The sequence below is a fragment of the Zootoca vivipara genome, chromosome 1 (assembly GCF_965207765.1).
Source record: "Zootoca vivipara chromosome 1, rZooViv2.hap1.1, whole genome shotgun sequence".
NCBI classification, from domain to species: Eukaryota; Metazoa; Chordata; class Lepidosauria; order Squamata; family Lacertidae; genus Zootoca; species Zootoca vivipara.
Window position 1 is genome coordinate 52,235,973 of NC_142582.1, and position 19,601 is coordinate 52,255,573.

Sequence of the window (19,601 nt, forward strand, 5' to 3'; positions counted from 1 at the left end):
TGAAAACAACAGTGGAGTCCTCCACATTGTTTCCTTATCTCATATTATCTTGACAGAAACAATATGAAGTATAGACTATACAGTGGTGCCTCGCTAGACGAATGCCCTGTAAGACGAATTTTTTGCTTAACGAAGAGATTTTTTGAGCGGAGGTTGCCTCGCAAGATGAATTCGTTTTGTGAAAAATTTGTCTGGCGAATCGTGGTTTCCCATAGGAATGCATTGAAATTCAATTAATGCATTCCTATGGGCAAAAAAAACACACAAAAAAAACAATGCATTCCTATGGGATTCGCTAGACGAATTTTTCGCAAAACGAATTGACTCACAGAACGAATTAAATTCGTCTAGCAAGGCACCACTGTATGCAGTATAGAGCACCCTAGCACAAACTATAGAATCATGCGTTTTAAGGAAGTACAACCACTACCGTATTATGATTTTTAAAATTATAACTACTATTATGATTTAGAAATTAACAACAGCTCCATTTGCATGTTCCTGCCTAGTGGAGCGAGTGGGAAGGACAACCATTTTGAAGATATTATATACAGTCGTACCTTGGAAGCCGAACGCCCTGGAACTCGGACGTTTTGGCTCCCAAGCACCGCAAACCTGGAAGTGAGTGTTCCGGTTTGTAAGCATTCTTTGGAACCGGAATGTCCGGCACAGCTTCCTGCAGCCAATTGGAAGCCGTGCCTTGGTTTCCAAACGTTTGGGAAGTCAAACGGACTTCCGGAACGGATTCCATTTGACTTCTGATGTACGACTGTATTATATATTAAATTTATATACTGTCCTTCATCCAAAGATCACACATGTTTACAGCATAAAAACACAAAATGCATCACATTTTAAGATTTTATTTTTTTTTAAAAAAAAAGCACGTTTAAAAAGCCATAGGTTGTTTAATAGCTTTCCCATGAAGACACATTCACTAGAGCCCCCTACTGGTTGGGAGCACCTGCCCTTTAGGCTCTTGTTGTTGACCGTAAAGGAATCTGTAGGGAAGAAAAGGGCTGAATTGTGCAAAGTGTGTAGGAGAGGGAATGGGCGGGCCTCATCCCCAGTGAGAAGAACAGCGGAGGCACTGAAGCAGGATGGAATCGTCTGGGCTGGGGCTGGGCGTGGTACAAGCAGGAAAATGCCGCGGGATAGTCTTTAATGAAGCGCGAGTGGCCAGGGCCGGGCTGCGTGTTTCATGGGTGAATCATCACAAGTGGGAGGCCTTGGCATGAGTTATGGGGTAGGCTTCCGTGGTGGCTATGCAGGCACAACCACGTTCCCAGCCTTGGCCTGCTGGAATCAGAAGACACATACAGAAGCTTCAGCATCCGACAGACTGGGGAAGTCAAAAGAAATGTGGAAATCCATGCTTTTTCCTCCACATATGCAGTTTCTGAGCATATTCAGCCACACAGATGTCCTCACCGCCATATATTTCTCCTCATCTATTGTAACCCAGCATCACACTCTCAAAATGCTATGATATTCAGAATTACAGAATTACAAAATCCAAACAGCATCGTTTTGGCCTAAAAAAAAAAAAGTTAGGGAGAAAAACTCCAGCGTGGGTTGATATTCTGTTTATGTACTCAGTGCAGTCCCCTAACCTCTTCACATAATGTGAAAACAGATACTGTACTTATTAAGCAGGTGAAGGTGGGTATTACATGTGTAGCAATGAACTTGATCACCAACCTAAACCCTCCCACCAGCCTGCTCCACTTGTCTATAGCATGGATATGGCTCCTGGTGCCCTCCAGATGTTGTTGGACCACAATTCCCATCATCCTTGTTGGCCATGCTGGATGGGGCTGATGGGAGTTGTAGGCTAATAACACCTGGAAGGCAACAGGCTCCCCACCCCTGACCTAAAGCATTAGCCATGTCCTGCCACAAAAACAGTCTCTTGCCCCAAATCTAAATTTTCATGGTGTGGTTAGTAAAGATCCTTAGAATGACCCATTGCCATCCAGGGTCCTGCATTATGCACCTGTAGCAGTAAATGCTGGTGGGGAGGGGCCTGTAGAAAAACAGGTACAGTCATACCTTGGAAGTTGAACGGAATCCGTTCTGGAAGTCTGTTCAACTTCCAAAACGTTTGGAAACTAAAGTGCGACTTCTGGTTGGCTGCAGGAAGTTTTTGCAGCCAATCGGAAGCAGCGGGAGCCCCGTCAGACGTTCAGCTTCCAAAAGCAGTTCGCAAACTGGAACAGTCACTTCCAGGTTTGCAGTGTTCGGGAGCCAAAACATTCGAGAATGAAGCTGATCGAAAACCAAGTTACAACTGTATAATGTGTGGCCTTTATGCCTTGAACCAGGTTGATAGAAATAAAAAGTAAATTGCAAGAACTCGGGCCAGGAGGAAGATGAATTTCAAGTGAATCTTCAAAAGGTTTTATTTATGTAATGAAGAATTCAAATAGGAATCAATTCCAGTATAATAGGCAAATAAAAATGAATTCCAGTGAGAAAATCCCAGGACAAGGCCCTGTTTCGACAATTCTTCGTCAGCAATGTTTTAATGGTCAGAGTGTACCAAGTATGAACCATGTTGATGGCTCTTGTCTCCAGTTCCCATTTGTACCTTGGGGCCCAACCTAGATATAGCATCAGTTGTGTGAATGCAGTTAACATGCACACTTTCTGTAATGTAAATCCTAATAGAAGCCATTCGGGTGGTGGGGAGAGAGTGAAATTAACCCTTTCTGCCCTGCCATGGTCATGATGACAGTTTGTCTTATTTCTACTGGCATGATGAATGGGATCAGACTGTGCATTAGAAAACAACAAAACTTTCTGATGAGTTGGTAGTGGTTAGAGGGCAGTTGGAACCATCTTGTTGACATGAAGAGAACAAGGCTGCTCTGCCCTGGGCAGAGGGTGTGGTGGGTGGGGATAATGGCAAAGTCCTTTTTGTATTTAGCTCCTTCTCTTTGTCCCTGTTGTAATCCAAGGTGGGGCCAGCATCAAAGCCCTGGACAACTCTCAGCCAAGTTCTTTGGAGGGCTGAACTGCCGTCTTGGGACTATGCAATAAATGTTGGGGTATATATTTTTATATGAACTGGGCTATAGAAGCAGGCTGCGTTGAGCACTTTGTCCCTGTGTCTTCTCCTGGGAATGGTGGTGTGGGGCGGGAATGGGCAATGCAGGCTTTGCTCCCCCTGTCACAGTGCTCCCTTCGCCCACAGCTCCTTACAAGTGTGCTCCCTGCAGGAGATTCGTGGGGGATCCTTGCCTTCCTGTGTGCCACGCTCTGGAACCTGCCGGTGGTGCCTGCACTGAACAGCACGGACCAAGTGACTACCACCAGACAATCCATCCAGCAGACGTACGACCTCACTCGCTACCTGGAACACCAGCTGCACTCGCTTGCGGCTACTTATGTGAGTGTAGAAGGTTGGAGAGGGTTGGGGACTACTGAGTTGAGCAACCTAGTAGGGAACACCTCACCCTTCCCTTGCGTGCCCTTTCTTCTTCCTCTTCCTGCCCAGACTCTATTCCCTCTCTGTAAACTGTGCTTCGCTGTCTCTTTCATCTCTGATGCCTCTGTCGCTAGGTGAGGTCAGGCTGTGTTTCTCTCTCTACCGAGTTGTGAACCCAGTGGATTGCAGGCACACGCATAACTTTAATCCCAAAAGCTCAGTGCAAAGAGGAGTGTATCAACAGGCGACAGCATCTGCCTCCGCTCAGTATGTGGGGAAGGGATTCATGCAGGCGGACATTCTAAGACTTTAAACTGCCTGCAACACCCTCTAACAACACCATCTGCAAAACACCCCACCCCACCCCCTAAATATCCTTCTGCATGGTGAATAGCTAAAATACGGCTCTTTCCCCAGCCATGGCCCTTACTTGGCAGAATATCTGACATGCTTCCCCCTCCCTGCCTTCAGGCACCGGTGGAGTCTCCCTGTTTACAATCTGTTGTGCATCTCCTGCTGGGGTGAGGTGAGGCCTTGTCTGTCAGAACTCGCCAGGGAAACGCCCGGCTGCGTGGAGAGCAGAGACTGGGGGCAGACCCTCATCTATCTGCATGGCATCCCTGCTCCCTGGCCTACCTGGCATTCCAAGCCCTACCCCTTGGCTGGGTTCCCTGGCACTGAGCATTCATCAAGAACAGTCACAAGAGTGAAACAAAGGTATTTGGAAATTGATTTGGTGTAGAGGCTCATATTTTCCAGCATATCTGGGTTCAAGAAGCTTCCTTTCTTAAACACAAAATCGAGAAGCCTGGATCCCCGTAGGAAAAAAATGAAGTGGACCCATTATACACCAACCTATGTCCATCTTATTTGTTGCCTTCCTGTGTGCCACACCATCACCTGGAACATCATTCTCTAACAAGGGCCCCCAGTGATAACAAATAATTCCCATAATGAGCCACTGTATTGAAAAACATTAAAAATACTGTATATTCTGGCACATAAGACGACTGTATATTTTGGCGTATAAGACAACTGGACGTATAAGACGACCCCCAACTTTTCCAGTTAAAATATAGAGATTGGGATATACTCGCCGTATAAGAAATACGACCCGGCGTATAAGACGACCCCCGACTTTTGAGAAGATTTTCCTGGGTTAAAAAGTAGTCTTATACGCAGGGTATACTTACCGGTAATTAACTGAAGTTCCGCCCATCAAGCAGAAGCCTGCCCCCCTAACAAAAGCCTGCCCGCCATAATGCCCTCTTTTTGTTTTTTTACCCATGATCTCCCCCAAAAAGCTCAGCAACTCCGCCCCCCAATCCTTGCTACGCCCATGCCACTACCGTAGGTGGGGGCCTAAATGCACAATTAGCATGTTTAAGCTCATGGTTCATCTGCAGGAAGATAAACCATAAGCCTGGCTTTGGACAACTTGCTAAGCCAAACCATGGCTTAGATGGCAGCAGCAGGACCAGAAGAAGAGCAAAGGAGCCACAATCTCCTCTCCAGGAGCCTGCATGCTCACACATATGTGCTAAGTCATGGTTTGGACCAGGTCAATGTTTCATCTATCTTCACCTTCCTATGAGGACAGCAAGGGTGAATTCCTATAGAGGCAATAATCTAACCCTTTGTGAGATATCACTGCACATTTGTGAGGCTTTGGAACATTTGTGGTTCCTTTGGATAGAGCAGTCCCACCTCTTGAGGTTATGGTTCTTAGGAGCCCATCCCATTTCCATTTGGCTAAATGTGTCCCTTTATGAAAGGCCCATACTTTTCTTTTTACCGGGCTCATGTGCTCAAAGACCCAGAATGTGTGAAGAACACAAATCTCCTTGCAAACGTTTTTGGAGCGAGACTGAGGTTGGAATTGTTGAGCCCTTTTGTTGAAAGAAGAAGTTACTGTTAAGAAGTTGCCTATCTTTGGAGGGAGCCAGAAGTTAACAGGGAGAAGCTATTCCGTAGAGATGCCAGAAGAGAAACTGGGGCAGTAATAAAAGGAATCTTCTCATGGCTCAAGGAGGTTAAGGTTAGGGAGGACTGCATAGGCTACCATTGGATGCTATTTCCAACAGAAATCAGGCTTTCTCCACTATCAGAGGTACAGCACTTTAACCTTAAAATTTAGCACTGCATAGGCTAATATAATAGCATATGCAACCATTGCATTTCATTATGATTCCCCTATTCTTTGTATGTCCTGATGGTTGCCTCCTTACCTTCAGTGTTCCTGTAAGTAGGTTGCACCAGTGTTCCTGGTGCAAAATGATTGGCAATCTGACTCAGCAGGACGGGAAATGCACACCCATGTGCCTGCATGCGCACTGCTGCATAGCCCCAGGGCTTCTGTATCAGTATAGAAAAAGGAAACCAGTCCATTGTGCTGTCTTGTTGGCTGCTTCTTGAGGGATGTTGTGAAATTTCTGCCAAGGGATTTCTACTGAAGCAAAGCTGCTCCCATATGTGGCGATGTAAGCTGTGGACAGAGGAGGCTATTCAAACAGCTGGAGGGATATGAAATAAAACATCTTGACAGCTGAGGAACACTGGGGGCACAGCTGCATGGGTATTATTTGGGGGATTGGATGTGCTGTTCAAGTGCATCAAATCTCCAAAGTAGGAAGGCCCAAGGTGTTTTTAATCTGCAGTGGTCCTTGCCTGCTTGTTTGCTGGGTCAATAGGGAGGATTGCAGGATTTGGCCATCATCTGCTGTGGTGGGCATGAGCACATGCAAGGGGGAAAAGATGCCTGCCTTTCCTTTCTATGCTCCCAGCACTAAGTCCAGTGGCATCTCTAGCTGGGATCATGGACAACCACTGTCTGCGCCAGACCTACAATCAGGTTGGTGTGAATTTCAGCAGCTCTGTGCAAATATATGATTTGTGGCTGAGCACAATTCCTGAGAATTCTCTGCTTTCTATTCTTTCTTTTTTAAAAAAACAACAACAAGTTTCTAGCCCTTGCAGCTTCAAAGATAGGTTCAAATATATATATCAACAACGCCTGATAAAATCTTAGAAAACTATGAGATTCCCATAATCACTTTTGGATCCTTCTCAAGAGTAGATGAAACAGAATAAATGCTAAAAAGCAAACAATTCCCCACCCAATAATTTCTACAGGACCCCGACCTTAGTATTTCCTGGCATAATTTTTTAATAACCTTGAAACAGAATTTTGGTAGCTACCCATCTTAAAATTCAATACAGAGCAAAACTCTAGTGTCCAGAAGAGAGCATTTGGGCAGAATCCTTTTGAGCACTGCTGCCATTGCTGCTCAGATTGCAGTTGCCTTGTATTCTCTTCTCCTTGCTCCCACCCAACACCTTCAGCAAAGCTCACCTTGTGGCCAACTTTCAGCAGTTCTGTACTGATGCTCAGGGGAGCCTGAGAGCCAATGCACTCTCCTTCAAGAGACCCTTCCTTCCTTTGCCCATAGAAACAACTTGTTTGTAAGAAAAGCTTGACTGCAGCCTGCGCTTTGAAGTCTTGTCTTTTAAAATTTGTGTTTTTACTATTGGCAGGACTTCTCTCTCTCTCTCTCTCTCTCTCTCTCTCTCTCTCTCTCTCTTATTGATGTGAGCTGCTTTCAGAGACCATCATTGTCTGAAAAGCAGGATAAGAACGTAATAAACAAATGAATGAAGGCGCAGAAGCAAAACAAACAAACAAAAAACAACAACACCCAAATTAAAAGAACCCAAAATATCATTTTGAAATCTTTTTGAGATTCACTGGTGGAATGGGGTGGGCGTGAGGATAGAATTCATTCCCAGTGCACATGCTCGCCCAAGGTCATTGGCTTGCCTGAGGGGCACTGTCTGTACCCTGTTTCCCCTATTTTAAGACATAGTCATAAAATAAGCCATAGCAGAATTTTTAAGCAATCAAGGAATATAAGCCATACCCCGAAAATAAGCCATAGGGTTTTTTAAAATAATAAATATAAATATAAGACAGTGTCTTATTTTCGGAGAAACATGGTATTAAGCCCCACAAGAAAAGGCAAAATGGGAAAGGCAAGCTGAAGGCCCACACAAACCCTCTTTAGAATCCCCAGTAACACGTCTCCCAATTAGCTTCCCATCTGCCTGCCTCACAGGATCTTCTTTGCTTATTATTATTATTTACTTATTGCGTTTAAATCCTGCCTTTCCTCACAGGAGCACAAGGCGGCATGCATAGTTCACCACTTCCCTGTTTCGTCCTCCTAACAACCCTGTGTGGGAGGTTCAGCTGAGAGTGAGTGACTGGCCCAAGGTCACCCAAGGAGCTTCCTGGCTGAGCCAGGATTTGAACCTTGGTCTCCCAGGTCCCAGCCCAACGCTCTAATCACTACACCATAATGGCTGTCTAAAAGAAAAGAAAAAAATCCACTTCCTTTCTTTGATCTTAAAGTCCAGGCCCTTTAAGTATTAGAGAAGTCACGCTTCAGCTTTCCTCTCCCCGCCCCCCCGGCCCCCCTGCTGGTCTCATGGCGTTGGCCACGTCCCAGCCTGCCCTGTGAGTTGGTTTCTGCTGGCGTGTTGTTTGGGGAGAACCCGTCCCTACTTGCCCCCGGGCGACACAGAGGAAATTAATTTGTCTCCTGAGCTTGTCAGATTGTTCACACAGCCGCGGGCTCTGACACACCTCCCTTCCGCTCTGTGCTTCACCCCACCCGCTCACCCCGCTGCCTGGGCAATCCTGCTGCCCCTCAGGGCACCAATGCTGGCAGAGGGGGGTGGGGCGGGGAATCCCAGGAACGCAACTTAGCAGGGCAAGCGGGTGTGAATAAATGTGTGTGTGTGTGTGTGTGTGTGTGTGCGTGTGTGTCTACCAGAATATTCAGGGCAAAGCAGGGATCTCTCAGTAAGTGCCTATCTGACCGTGCTGCAGTCGCAATATGTCACCGGGTAAAAAGGAGATAATCAGTATGTCAGTGGATCCCATAATATTTGCATGCACAGGGCACACATACACAATGCAGCTGTTCAGACTAATAAAGGATGTCAGTGTGCAGTCATGCCTGGTGTGTTGTGCATATCGCTAAGGAATTAAAATTGCTCGCTCCCATACAGCCACTGAGTGGGAGCAGGAGGAAGAGCTTGTGGAAAGGATGAGTGGAATGGTATGTGCAACTGCACTACTCCCGTATAATAAGCATGTCTAACCACCCGCTTGTCTTTCCACCCTCAGCTCAGCTACCTGGGGCCACCTTTCAATGAGCCAGACTTTGATCCTCCCCGGCTAATCGGGGCAGAGGCTGTGCCCAGCGCCACCGTGGACTTTCAGGAATGGCACAGCCTGAATGACAATGCCCGGCTGGCAGCCAACTACCAGGCCTACAGCCACCTGCTGTGCTACCTGAGCACCATGGATGGGAAATCCCCAGTCGCCATGCCCACCCTGCGTCACAGCCTCGCGCACTTCCGCGCCAGCCTGCAAGGGCTGCTGGGCTCCATCGCCGGCATCATGGCTTCCCTGGGCTACCAGCTTCCGCCGACACCGACGGACGGTAGGCCTCCGCTCCGCAGCCAGTTCCTGCGCAAGATGGACGAGTTTTGGCTGCTCAAGGAGCTGCAGACCTGGCTGTGGCGCTCGGCCAAGGACTTCAACAGGCTGCGCAAGAGGGTGCCCCCTTCTGCTGTTATGCTGCACCTCGAGAGCAGGGGCTTCTGAGCCCTGCCCTTCACCAGCCTCTCTGCCTTCGCCTCATCCACTGACGTCATACCCGCCCCTCAAGGCCAAGGGCTTTCCAGAGCCTCCCCCCAAAAAATCCACAGCCTGCCTGCCCCTCTCCACCTCCAACCCACCTCCAACCTGACTCCTGCTGCCACACCTTCATGGTGCTGCACTGCTCTCTATTATGAAGCCGTGCCTCTAGGTGAGCAAACCCACACCTATCTGTTTCTTCCTTTCCTTCCTTCCTCCGCCTTCTTAGCGGTCCTGCCTTTCTCTTGTTCTTCCCAGAGGGGGCCATTAATTTTCCAGGATCAGAGGAAAAGCCCTGCTCCCTCCCATCCCAGTGATGAGCAATAAAGCCCTGGCTGCAGGGCAGCGAACACCTGGCAGCCTCCACCTCTGGCACTCTGCTCTCCTTAAATGGAGCTCCCCCAGAGCCTGGGTTCCTTCTCTCTCTCTCTCTCTCTCTCTCTCTCTCTCTCTCTCTCTCTCTCTCTCTCTCTCTCTCTCTCTCTCTCTCTCTCTCTCTCTCTCAGGATTGTGCCAATTAGGTGCTTACAAAGGGGGTTTACTTCCCACAAACCTGCCTCTGATCAAACCTGCTGGCTCAAGATGATGCCCAGCTCTAGCCTTCCTTTCGGACCATGAACTCTGCAGCAGGGGTGGGGAAACTTTCTGAAGCTGGGGGGTCACATCCCCACCTGGTTAATTCTTCCAGGCGCCGAAAGCAAAGCAGACAGAGCCAGAGCTTGCAGCAGGTGGAGATGCCTTATGCTGTCTTTCACCCACACACATGTACACAGACATGCATGCAGAGAACTTCCCTCTCTGCAGTCTCATCTCTATTCACCAGCTGCAAAGGGGGCTGCCCCACACTCTTTCTCAGACACATGCATGCACATTGCTCTGCAAACATGCACAACTTCCCCTCCCTGCAGTCTCCTCCTTGCTGCTTAGCTGACTGAGGAACAGATGAGCAGCAAGGAAGAGAGCAGTGTCCCAGGCCTGCTCCCTTGATTCCTGATCAGGTAGGCAGCAGGTGGGGTGGGAAGATTGCAGGCTGGCAGTTCCCTACCCTTGCTTTAGAGGCAACCTCACTCCGCAAGGGCGAAATGGGACTCTGAATAGGCATTGCAATGAGGCGTGAAACATAAGGGGTACGGTTTAATGCAGGCACTGGCAAGCTTTCAGCCTTTTTCTCTCTCTTTTGCAGTGGTCAACTCAAGAGGCTCCCCTATCATTCATCAAAGCCAAAAGCTGCAGCAGAGTTGCCCACGACAGGGCCATCTTGCCAGCCAGCCCAAGCAGTGGTCTCCGCCTGCCTGTACCTCTCCCTCCCCGCTGTGGCAGGCGGGCCTAGTGAGGCTGTGCGGTTTACTGTCACCAGCAAAGGACAAGGGGAGGAGTTTCCCATAGGTGGCCCAGTCCATAGGTCTCTCCCCCCACCCCCACTGTCAGGTTGTGTTATTCTCAGTTTGTCTGTATTAATATTTATTTATTTTCAGATGTTATTTATTAGATTGTATTTATTGCAGAATTTCTATTCTTGTATTAACAAATAAAAGGCTTTCTCCAGGAGCTATGCTGGCCTTATTTGTTTCTCTGCAGAGCATGCTCTGGGCAGATCTTTTTTTATACGCAGTAAACAAATTTTGTGTGTGCATTCAAAGACCTTCCTTCAAATGAACCTGCCAATAAGGTGTGGGTTTTGTACCCAGTGCCCCATTGGACTTGTGAGCTGGGGCCTAATGGGAGCTGAAGTCCAACAACATCGAGAGAGCCACAGGTTCCCCACCCCTGCAACAAGAAGGCCGTGGTCATGAAACACACAGTGTGCCATCTCCTTTAAACCAAACGAATCCTGGGTCACTCACTTTGCCCCCAAAAGCGATGATGCAGACGGGAGAAGCTCAACTTACAGGATTGTTGCATTGGCCCCAGAACCTATCCGTCTCCTTCCCCTCCCATTTTATGTCCTAAAATAAATGCAAAGGAGAAGATGGACTCCAGCACAAAGATAGTGGAAGCTGTAGCCTGGATTTGTGGGCACATTGTGATTTCTTATATAAAAAAAACCCCGCTGGGCTCCACACCCCAAAATGGCTGCCATGGGATAGTGACTAATGACAAAACTCTATTTTTGTGGATCCCTTCCCTCTGTACACACATTCCGCACACCATCCACCCATTTATAAGCATTCACCAAATTCATCCCAACACACACATTCCTCCTTTTGCTTACATCCCAGGCCCTGTCTCCTCTCTTTTTACTCCCCTGAGGCTCCACCCACCCTTCATCCATAGCTCCGGCTTACCCCTTTATTGCCTTCCCATGGCATCTTTTTTCACCTCCAACATCCCCACCTCTTTTCTGTCTCCCCATCCCCTGCCCTTGCTACCTTTCCTTCCTCAGGTCATGGACACACAGACACACTTCAGCTACCACCGCCACCATCACAGGCCCTTATCTTTCTTCCTCCACCCAATCCAAAGGCCACCTGCCCTCTAAGCAGAACAGAAGTGGGCAGGTGTAACAAAAACCTAGCAAGGAACCACAAGCAGCTGGAGCAGCAACACAGGGGCACAATTTTAATTCTATTTTGGATGTGTGATGCAGAGCAGGTGGCCTAGCAGGTGCCACAACAACCCTCTGGGGTCCCCTGGGCATCACGTTGCTGGCTCCAGAACCACAGCGATGGGGACAGTTCAACTCCTAATTTGAACTACAGTAGTAGCTTTCCACCCATTGCAGTACAACCAGGATATCCTGTCTCTGTGCATAACAGTTGTGAGCTATCTATCCTGGTAAAATCAATGCTGGCCATTTCCAGCTGAGCAAACGATGTCCACCTCTGAGCCCTAGGTAAAGGGACCCCTGACCATTAGGTCCAGTCGTGACAGACTCTGGGTTGCGGCACTCATCTCGCTCTATTGGCTGAGGGAGCCAGCGTACAGCTTCCAGGTCATGTAGCCAGCATGACAAAGCCGGTTCTGGCGAACCAGAGCAGCACACGGAAATGCCATTTACCTTCCCGCTTGGAGCGGTACCTGTTTATCTACTTGCACTTTGACGTGCTTTCGAACTGCTAGGTTGACAGGAGCTGGGACCAAGGAACAGGAGCTCACCCCGTCACAGGGATTCGAACCGCTGACCTTCTGATCGGCAAGCCCTAGGCTCTGTGGTTTAACCCACAGTGCCACCTGCGTCCCACCTGAGCCCTAGGTGAGCCCTAATGTCCACCTCTTTTTGGGTGGGATTCAATGACGTGCCAGCAAATTCAGGCGGTGCAATTATGGTTTATTGAGAAGTCTCGGCAACAAGCTGTCTTCCTCAAACGATCAGACTTTTTGTGTTAAGGAAAACTACAGGAAAATGCACTGGAAAGTATTGGAGAACAGTTGCTTTGACATAACTCTGCCTGTGTACACACTATACATTTAAAGCACATTGTTAATTAACTAATTAAATTTGTATACTGCCCTTCATCTGCAGACCTTAGGACGGTTCACAACATAAAGTTACAATATAAAAACACACAACATATATGAAAATAGGAACAAAAAACAAATAATCTCCCCCTCCCACAACACATAAGGGCATCAGATGTCAATTAGCCAAAGGCCTGGTTGAAGAGGAACATTTTCACCTGGCCCCTAAAGGTGTACAAACTGTCTCTGCATCCGTCAACTGACGCCCTTCTTTGTGTGCCTCCTCCACATGGATAAATGACAGTTCCCAGGATTCTTGGGTCAAAGCTATATGCTCTAAATGTGTGGTATATGTATGCAACTATCACCAAACCTCCCCGAAAACAAATCAGAATGAATGTTCAAAAAGGGATAAGTGAAAGACACCAAACATACCGGTAATCCAAGGCTCTTAGCAGTGTACAATTAATTCTGAACCTGGGGCCTCCACAAGAGACAGCAAGAGCAAAAACCAACAACAGCCCGCCATGGCTTCCTGGTCAGATGCTGTCAGAGTGTGATGGAGAGGAATATGCCTTGCAGAAGGAACTGGGATGACGGCAAAGAGGAACAGGTGGGAGATTATGGCTCCCTTTGCCTGATTCACCATAGCTTCTCTTGAATGCAGCCTGGCTACCTAACACTACACAGGGACCAAAGGTGAAAGCAGCTTATGATCTCAGCCCATTTCAAGAGAAAGAGTAGCAGTGAGTCTCAAGGTTATGTCACACACACACACACACACACACACACACACACACACACGGCATACATACATACATACATATATATATATATATATATATATATATATATATATACCCATCTCCTTTCTCAGAAACTTGGGGGGGGGTCTAAGGTAACTGTGCAGAGGGCACTTCTAACATCCAGCAGCTGCTTTTTGGTAAGCTGTTCTTCCCTGAAGTACCAAGAGAACAGGGAGAATGTCAACCAGTCAGAAGGCAGCTTATTCCTGAGCCACACTATGAAAGCGATAAAAAGCTGCTGGAGTTCATAAACAGAGAAAGAGACAGTCTCAGCAGCTGACAAAAAAACCCAGAAGAACCAACAACCAGGGTGGACTGCACAGATTCCAGATTCCAGCTCCATCCTTCTTGACTCAGTGGCCGTAGATCTTACTCCCATCTCTGAGCCAGCAATAGAGCAGAAAGATCCTTGCTCCAAGCACCCCCCAATGCTGTCACTAGCAGGGCCTCCCACGCCTCACCTCTTAAAATGTCCCGTACAATACAGACTGTGAGAAGCCAGCCATAGCCCCCAGAGATAGATACTTGAGGGTCTCAGCATCCAGGTTGGCTGCCTGGCCCCTTTCCAGCTGTGGTGAGATCACTACAGCATTCAACAAGGAGAGAACAGAGCCCAACCTTCTGGCTCGTCCCCTGTCTACCCCCCACTCTTTCAATCCATCACATTCACATGCATTGCTTGTGATAGTCCAAGGAGCTGGGCTATAGCGCCTCTGCTCCTCTTGTGCAACTCTCCAGATGATTTTCATTGTGTCTCCCTCTTTAAGGCTGCTGCATGACCACAACCCTGCTCCAAGTTCTCCTTCCAGATTTCCTCCCTGGGGTGGTTATGCACAAGTCTTCCTTATCACCTGCTTCATAGTGCAGGAACTTTTTTTGTGTGGCAGCTGTCTTCTTCTTAAGTTAAGAATTCACTTCCCCTTGGATGGTCTTCTTGTTTAGCTCTACACCTTGGGTCGGGGCAGATAGAAAGTTATCCAGATCTACAATCCCTCTCTTCATCTCCGCCTCCCCAAACACCTACTCTAGTTTCTCATTCTGCACCTACAGGGCTCTGCTCCCACCAAGAATCCCATCCCTAAAAGTTAACCACCCCAACTTCTTCACTTCCAAGAGGTTTCTTCAGATGCCCCTTCCTACTGGCCACTCAGGCACCCTTTTGAGGTGGAAGGCCTCATGGTCTAATTCATTTCTAGCTGCTTTGATCAGGACTGTTATAGCCAGAAAAGTGCAATGATAGCTGAGGGAGAAACCTAAGGGAACATTGAGGATCTGTTTACATTATTGCTTACTCCTCACACAGTGCCCTCCCCTTTGCTATTTTTTGTAGCCGCTTTCACACAGCCCATACGGATCCTGTAGTTTCTTGACAAATAGTGCTTGGTGTTGAGTCAAGGTACTGGGATACACTAATAAAACAGCCGAACGCTACTTTGATGGGAACCAACCGGTGATATTCAAATCTGGTTCCTGAATGCTACCACTGTCAGTGAGCAAGTTTGTTAGATCCAATATCAAAGCAAGACAGTTGGTGCTCTATAAGACGTATTGTTACAGCTGGAATATGTGCTCTAAAATGAAGGACAAACTGGGCTGGATAAGGCAAGATGAGGCAACCCTCTTGGGTAGCAGGATCCATAAGACCAGCAGACCCCAATGTAGATCTTTGTTCCCCCCTTGTTCCTGATTTAGATCTTGACTCACCCCTTCTTCCCCAGTGGGGATGGGGGTACCATTTTGTGGTTTGCCTCAGATGTCAAAATGTTTTTTGGGGTGCATGGGGAAACCTGTTTTAGAGAGCATTTAAAGGAGATGCTACACCTAATGAATATGTACAAATGAAAATGATGCATCCCTGCTGGGCAAAATTTGCATCTGCTAAGAGGATTTAAGCCCTGGGCCATAGCAAATGGGCCAAGAGAGCCTGAGGGACATCAATGGCTGTTGAGAATGGTCATTGCCATTCTTCCCAGAAACCAATGGATTGCATTCTTCTTTTTCTGAGTCAAGAGCTAAGGATGTGGATTTTGGTTCACAAAAGCAGGTCAGGCCTCCACCGTAGCTCCATAAAATGAAGTCCATAGCTGGAGCTGAGCCTAGTAAAATATATTAGTCATTGCATAGCGTAAGGATAAAAGGAAGGCTGGCGAAAGGCTGAGGGTGAAGGGGGAGTGAGGGCTAGAGAGGTTGCATTGATCCCCGTCCTACTTGTTCAGGTCTCCTTTCTCCCAGACCCCGCTTGCTCCTTGTGGGGTAGGGGGAGAGCCTGATGATTCATGCCCTAGTGGATTCCTAACTCCCAGGGGTGAGTCTGGGGCAGCATCGGGGGTCAGCATCTCCTGCTTTGCCTTTGTCTCCTGGAGTTTCTTGTCCTGGAAAGAAACTGACTCAGTCTTGATTCCCAGCAGGGGACAAAGCCTCCACGAAGGAGGCCAGGAAACAACCTAGAGCTAACCACAGCCACCCCTTGCCCTCAGTCGTCTGCCCTGGACTTGTCCACTAGCCAGGCAGGCTGCAATGCTAACCGAGGGCCTGGTCAATGGCTGTCTCCACGGCAGCTGTACTAACCACAGGCATTTTTATATGGCTGTAGTGGCAGCCCCCATATCCTCCATTTTCAGTGCTTTGTGGGAAACTTATTGGGCTCTGGGGAAGGCATTATTCACGAACCTATGTTTGATTGAAGACTCTTTGGAGTCAACCCAGCGTCATTTTGCCCCTGTGAATAAAGGAGTGACTAGTCACTAGACAAAGTGGCAGGGCAAGTAGCAACTTTAGGAGGAGTTCAACTGGGAAAATTGCATCGGATGGATGGATAGCTCAGTTGGTAGAGCATTAGACTCTTAATCTCAGGGTCATGGGTTCAAGCCCCACTCTGTGTGTGTTAGGGTGGGGGAAGCCAGCTGCCCTCCATTGCTGCAGAACCTGGCAACTGTGAAGCAGCAATGGCCTTTCAAAAAACCCATGGGATGTCCAATTGTACATTTCCTTTTGTGTCATCTATCTAGATGTGACCTCAGGGATTGGGGGGACATATGGACATAGGCTGAGATAAATTGTGTGCTGAGTTGCACCATGAATGGGGCTGAAGTGTACCATCCTATCGAGGCAGAAGTAGGCAATCTCCAAACAGTATTTAGTTCCTCTTTCATCCTGCAAAGCCTGGTCTATTGGGGCAAATGGAGCGCCACACCACCAGCCTCAGCCTGCCCCCAGCTAGTTCCCAGCTGCCTGCCTGCCTTCTTGCAACCTGTCTAGAAGTGGTGGCACCTTGGTTTCAGCAATGCCATTGTTGAATTCGGCATGGAGAAGGATGGGGACAAATCTAGAAGCAGTTGGTTTTGCCTCTGGGGGATCAGAGCTCCTTGTTTTCAGGGGCAGCACATTCTGTTTCACACGAACATTCCATCCCCCTCACCTCCTCACTTGTGTTACATGGCAGCGCCTTCCTGCTAGATCTGATATATGCTGTGAGCTCTCGTGAGATTTTGGCAAGATCTTAGTTTTATAGCTAACTGTACCTGCCCATGTTGGAGCTGGAAAATTAATGTTCAGATATATTCACCTCATTGATGTACTGGAATGAGTTGGATATTAAGGTGATTATTGCGACGGTGATATAAAGATGGGTACTAGTTGCATCATGGGAAAGCTGATTACTAATGTCCCTTAAAAAAAATTAGAGCAGGAACAGCTAACCTGTCACCCTTCAGATATTCCTGGGCCCAAAGTCCCGTTATCCTTGACCATTGGCCATGCTGACTGGGGTTGATAGGAGCTGAAAACCTTGAGTATAGGATCTGGACATTGATTTCTATTTTCAAAGTGGATATGACAAGCAAAATAACCAGTGTCCTTACCCATATTAGCAGCCTTAAGAATCAGATATTTACTTTTTAACAGTGGGGATTTTAGAGCTAATCTCTCCATTAAGTAGGAGATTTGCCCTAGATTTATTATGAAAACCCTTAGGTATAGCTGTAATCTGAACTTTACACTTTCCCTCCTCATGTTGTTTGATGAAGACAAATTAAACGGCTAGCTTCTAGTTTTTAATCTTTTTCATGGACCGCTTAAATAGAGCCTGGCTGTGGCATTTTTTTATGGGGGCAAAGGCGACACCTGGTGGCCAGAAGCGCAGTTCATTAATCCTTTGAGTCTATGAAAATGTTTTCGTCACATCACACATCACATCAATTGCTAGAAGTCCACAACAGTTATTTCCCCGCTTATTTTGATGTGTTTGTTGATTCATGAGGGTGTGCAAAAACTGGTCCCTTAAATCCATGGCAAGTTGGAATAAAACTATGTTTTTTGTGTTGCTGAATTAATAGTTTATTTTTTAAAACGTTAAATTCTTTATAATCCTGGGGTGATCTAGCACAAGAGTGCTGTGTGCATGTTGTGCCGTTATGATTGCCACAGTCTAACTTGGCAAATAATGGATGGCCCAACCATTTATCATATCGCGGGAGGCAAATCAAGGATACCACCACCACTTGCAATTGTGGATCACCCAGAAGCTGTCTGCGGACAAACGCCAGCTCCCTCGGTCTACAGAGTGAGATGAGCACGCAACCCCAGAGTCATCCGTGACTGCACCTAACGGTCAGGGGTACCTTTACCTTTTAAGCACCATTATTTATTTTATTAATAAATATGGCGTTGAAAACAGTTCACTTAAGGTTATCACAGTCCCCTCTTTATCTTACACTGTGGAATGGAGATCACAAACTAACACTATGTGCTCTAGTTCCACAAAACACCTTTATTGCTTTGTTTGAAGAAAAAAAACAGGCGTTCTATCATTCTTTTCTTCTTTCCAGAAATATTTTTCTCAATCATATTTTGAAACAGAAGGCATTGAACCTGTTGCAGAACATAAGGAAAAACTTTCCCCATAATAACTTTCCTATAAAACTTATAAAATGCGATGAATGTCTGATCATAGATCTCTAGGATGTGTATGGTAAAACACCTCAAGTTGGTTTTTTTGGTTGGTGAAGATTTGACACACCTTCCTGCCAACCTAGCAGTTCGAAAGCATGTCAAAGTGCAAGTAGATAAATAGGTACCACTACAGCGGGAAGGTAAACAGCGTTTCCATGCGCTGCTCTGGTTCGCCAGAAGCGGCTTTGTCATGCTGGCCACATGACCTGGAAGCTGTACGCCGGCTCCCTTGGCCAATAATGTGTGATGAGTGCCACAAGCCCAGAGTCGGTCATGACTGGAACTAATGGTCAGGGTCCCTTTACCTTTGCCTGAAAACAAGGAAGGAAGGGTTTGAATTTTTATTTTGTTTCTGCCTTCCCAATACATACTGAGGGAGCCTGGCCCCCTCCTTGATTTTTTTTTGGGGGGAGGCCCCTCAGCCCCCCTTTAGATGGCACCCCTAGCAGGTGAAGAAGCTTAACTTCATGTGGTTGTTTTAAAAAATGGAACAATACCTCTTCATTTGCTGATCATTCTGCTGAGACAAGAGCAGATCGAACTGGATTTTCCTTCCTGGTATGACCAATATGCAGCGTGGACAAAAGCAGAGATAGTGAGGAAGCAGGCCAGGTGACTGTTTTTCCATTTCGGGAACATTATTATACACAAGTCTTGTAATTGATTGATCGATAGATTTCATTTAAATCCCGTCTTCCAAGAGGAGCACAAGGTGGCAAACATGGCTCTCCTTCTCCCCTTTTTATCCTCACAACCACCCAGTGAGGTTGATCAGGCTGAGAGACAGTGACTGGCCATGGGTCAGACAGCAACTTTCATAACAGTGGGGATTTGAACCCTGGTCGTCTCCCAGGTCCTTGTCGTGCACTCTGGTAGCAACTTCTACAACATATTGGAGAGTTATGTTCAGTTGCCCTGAGTTAGAGCTTCAGACTCAGTTTGTAGCCTTCTATCCTTGACTTCAATAAAGTTAGAAACCAACTAATGTACAGTATATAAAAGAGATTTTCTATCATAATGTTAAATCTGGGCAATTAAGCTTCCAGGAGAAAGGCTGTGCACACATCGCGCATTTTAAGCACCTCCAAAAGAATCCTGGGAAATGTCGTTTTTTAAAGGGTGTTCAGAGTAGTAGCTTTATGATGGGTTAGGATAGAGGAAGCAAATGCTTGTTCAACTTAAGTACTCTGTTAACCTTTTCTTTTATTGCTGGAGCAGAGACCCTTCCCTCTTCAGGCCCCACATTATAAATTTGTCTTGCCAACTACTTGCTGTAATCTGACTCTAGTTTTAATGAAAATGCAGAATGGAT

General features: G+C 47.1%; 1 protein-coding gene across 3 annotated transcripts in view; it reads left to right on the forward strand.

The window, feature by feature from the left end:
• CLCF1 (cardiotrophin like cytokine factor 1) overlaps positions 1–10,682 on the forward strand; it is a 51,769-nt gene extending 41,087 nt beyond the window's left edge. Inside the window, exons 2-4 of one of the 3 annotated variants that reach the window (XR_015948522.1) lie at positions 3,222–3,391; positions 8,619–9,306; positions 10,318–10,682. Coding sequence is in view for 2 of the 3 variants with exons in the window: in XM_088663678.1 (XP_088519804.1) it covers positions 3,197–3,391; positions 8,619–9,101 (678 nt within the window). In the remaining variant the exon portion in view is untranslated. Of the gene's footprint in view, positions 1–3,196; positions 3,392–8,618 lie in introns of all 3 variants that reach the window. The other 2 variants (XM_088663678.1, XM_035127728.3) reach the window with 2 other exon arrangements.
• The last annotated feature ends 8,919 nt before the right edge of the window (positions 10,683–19,601 follow it).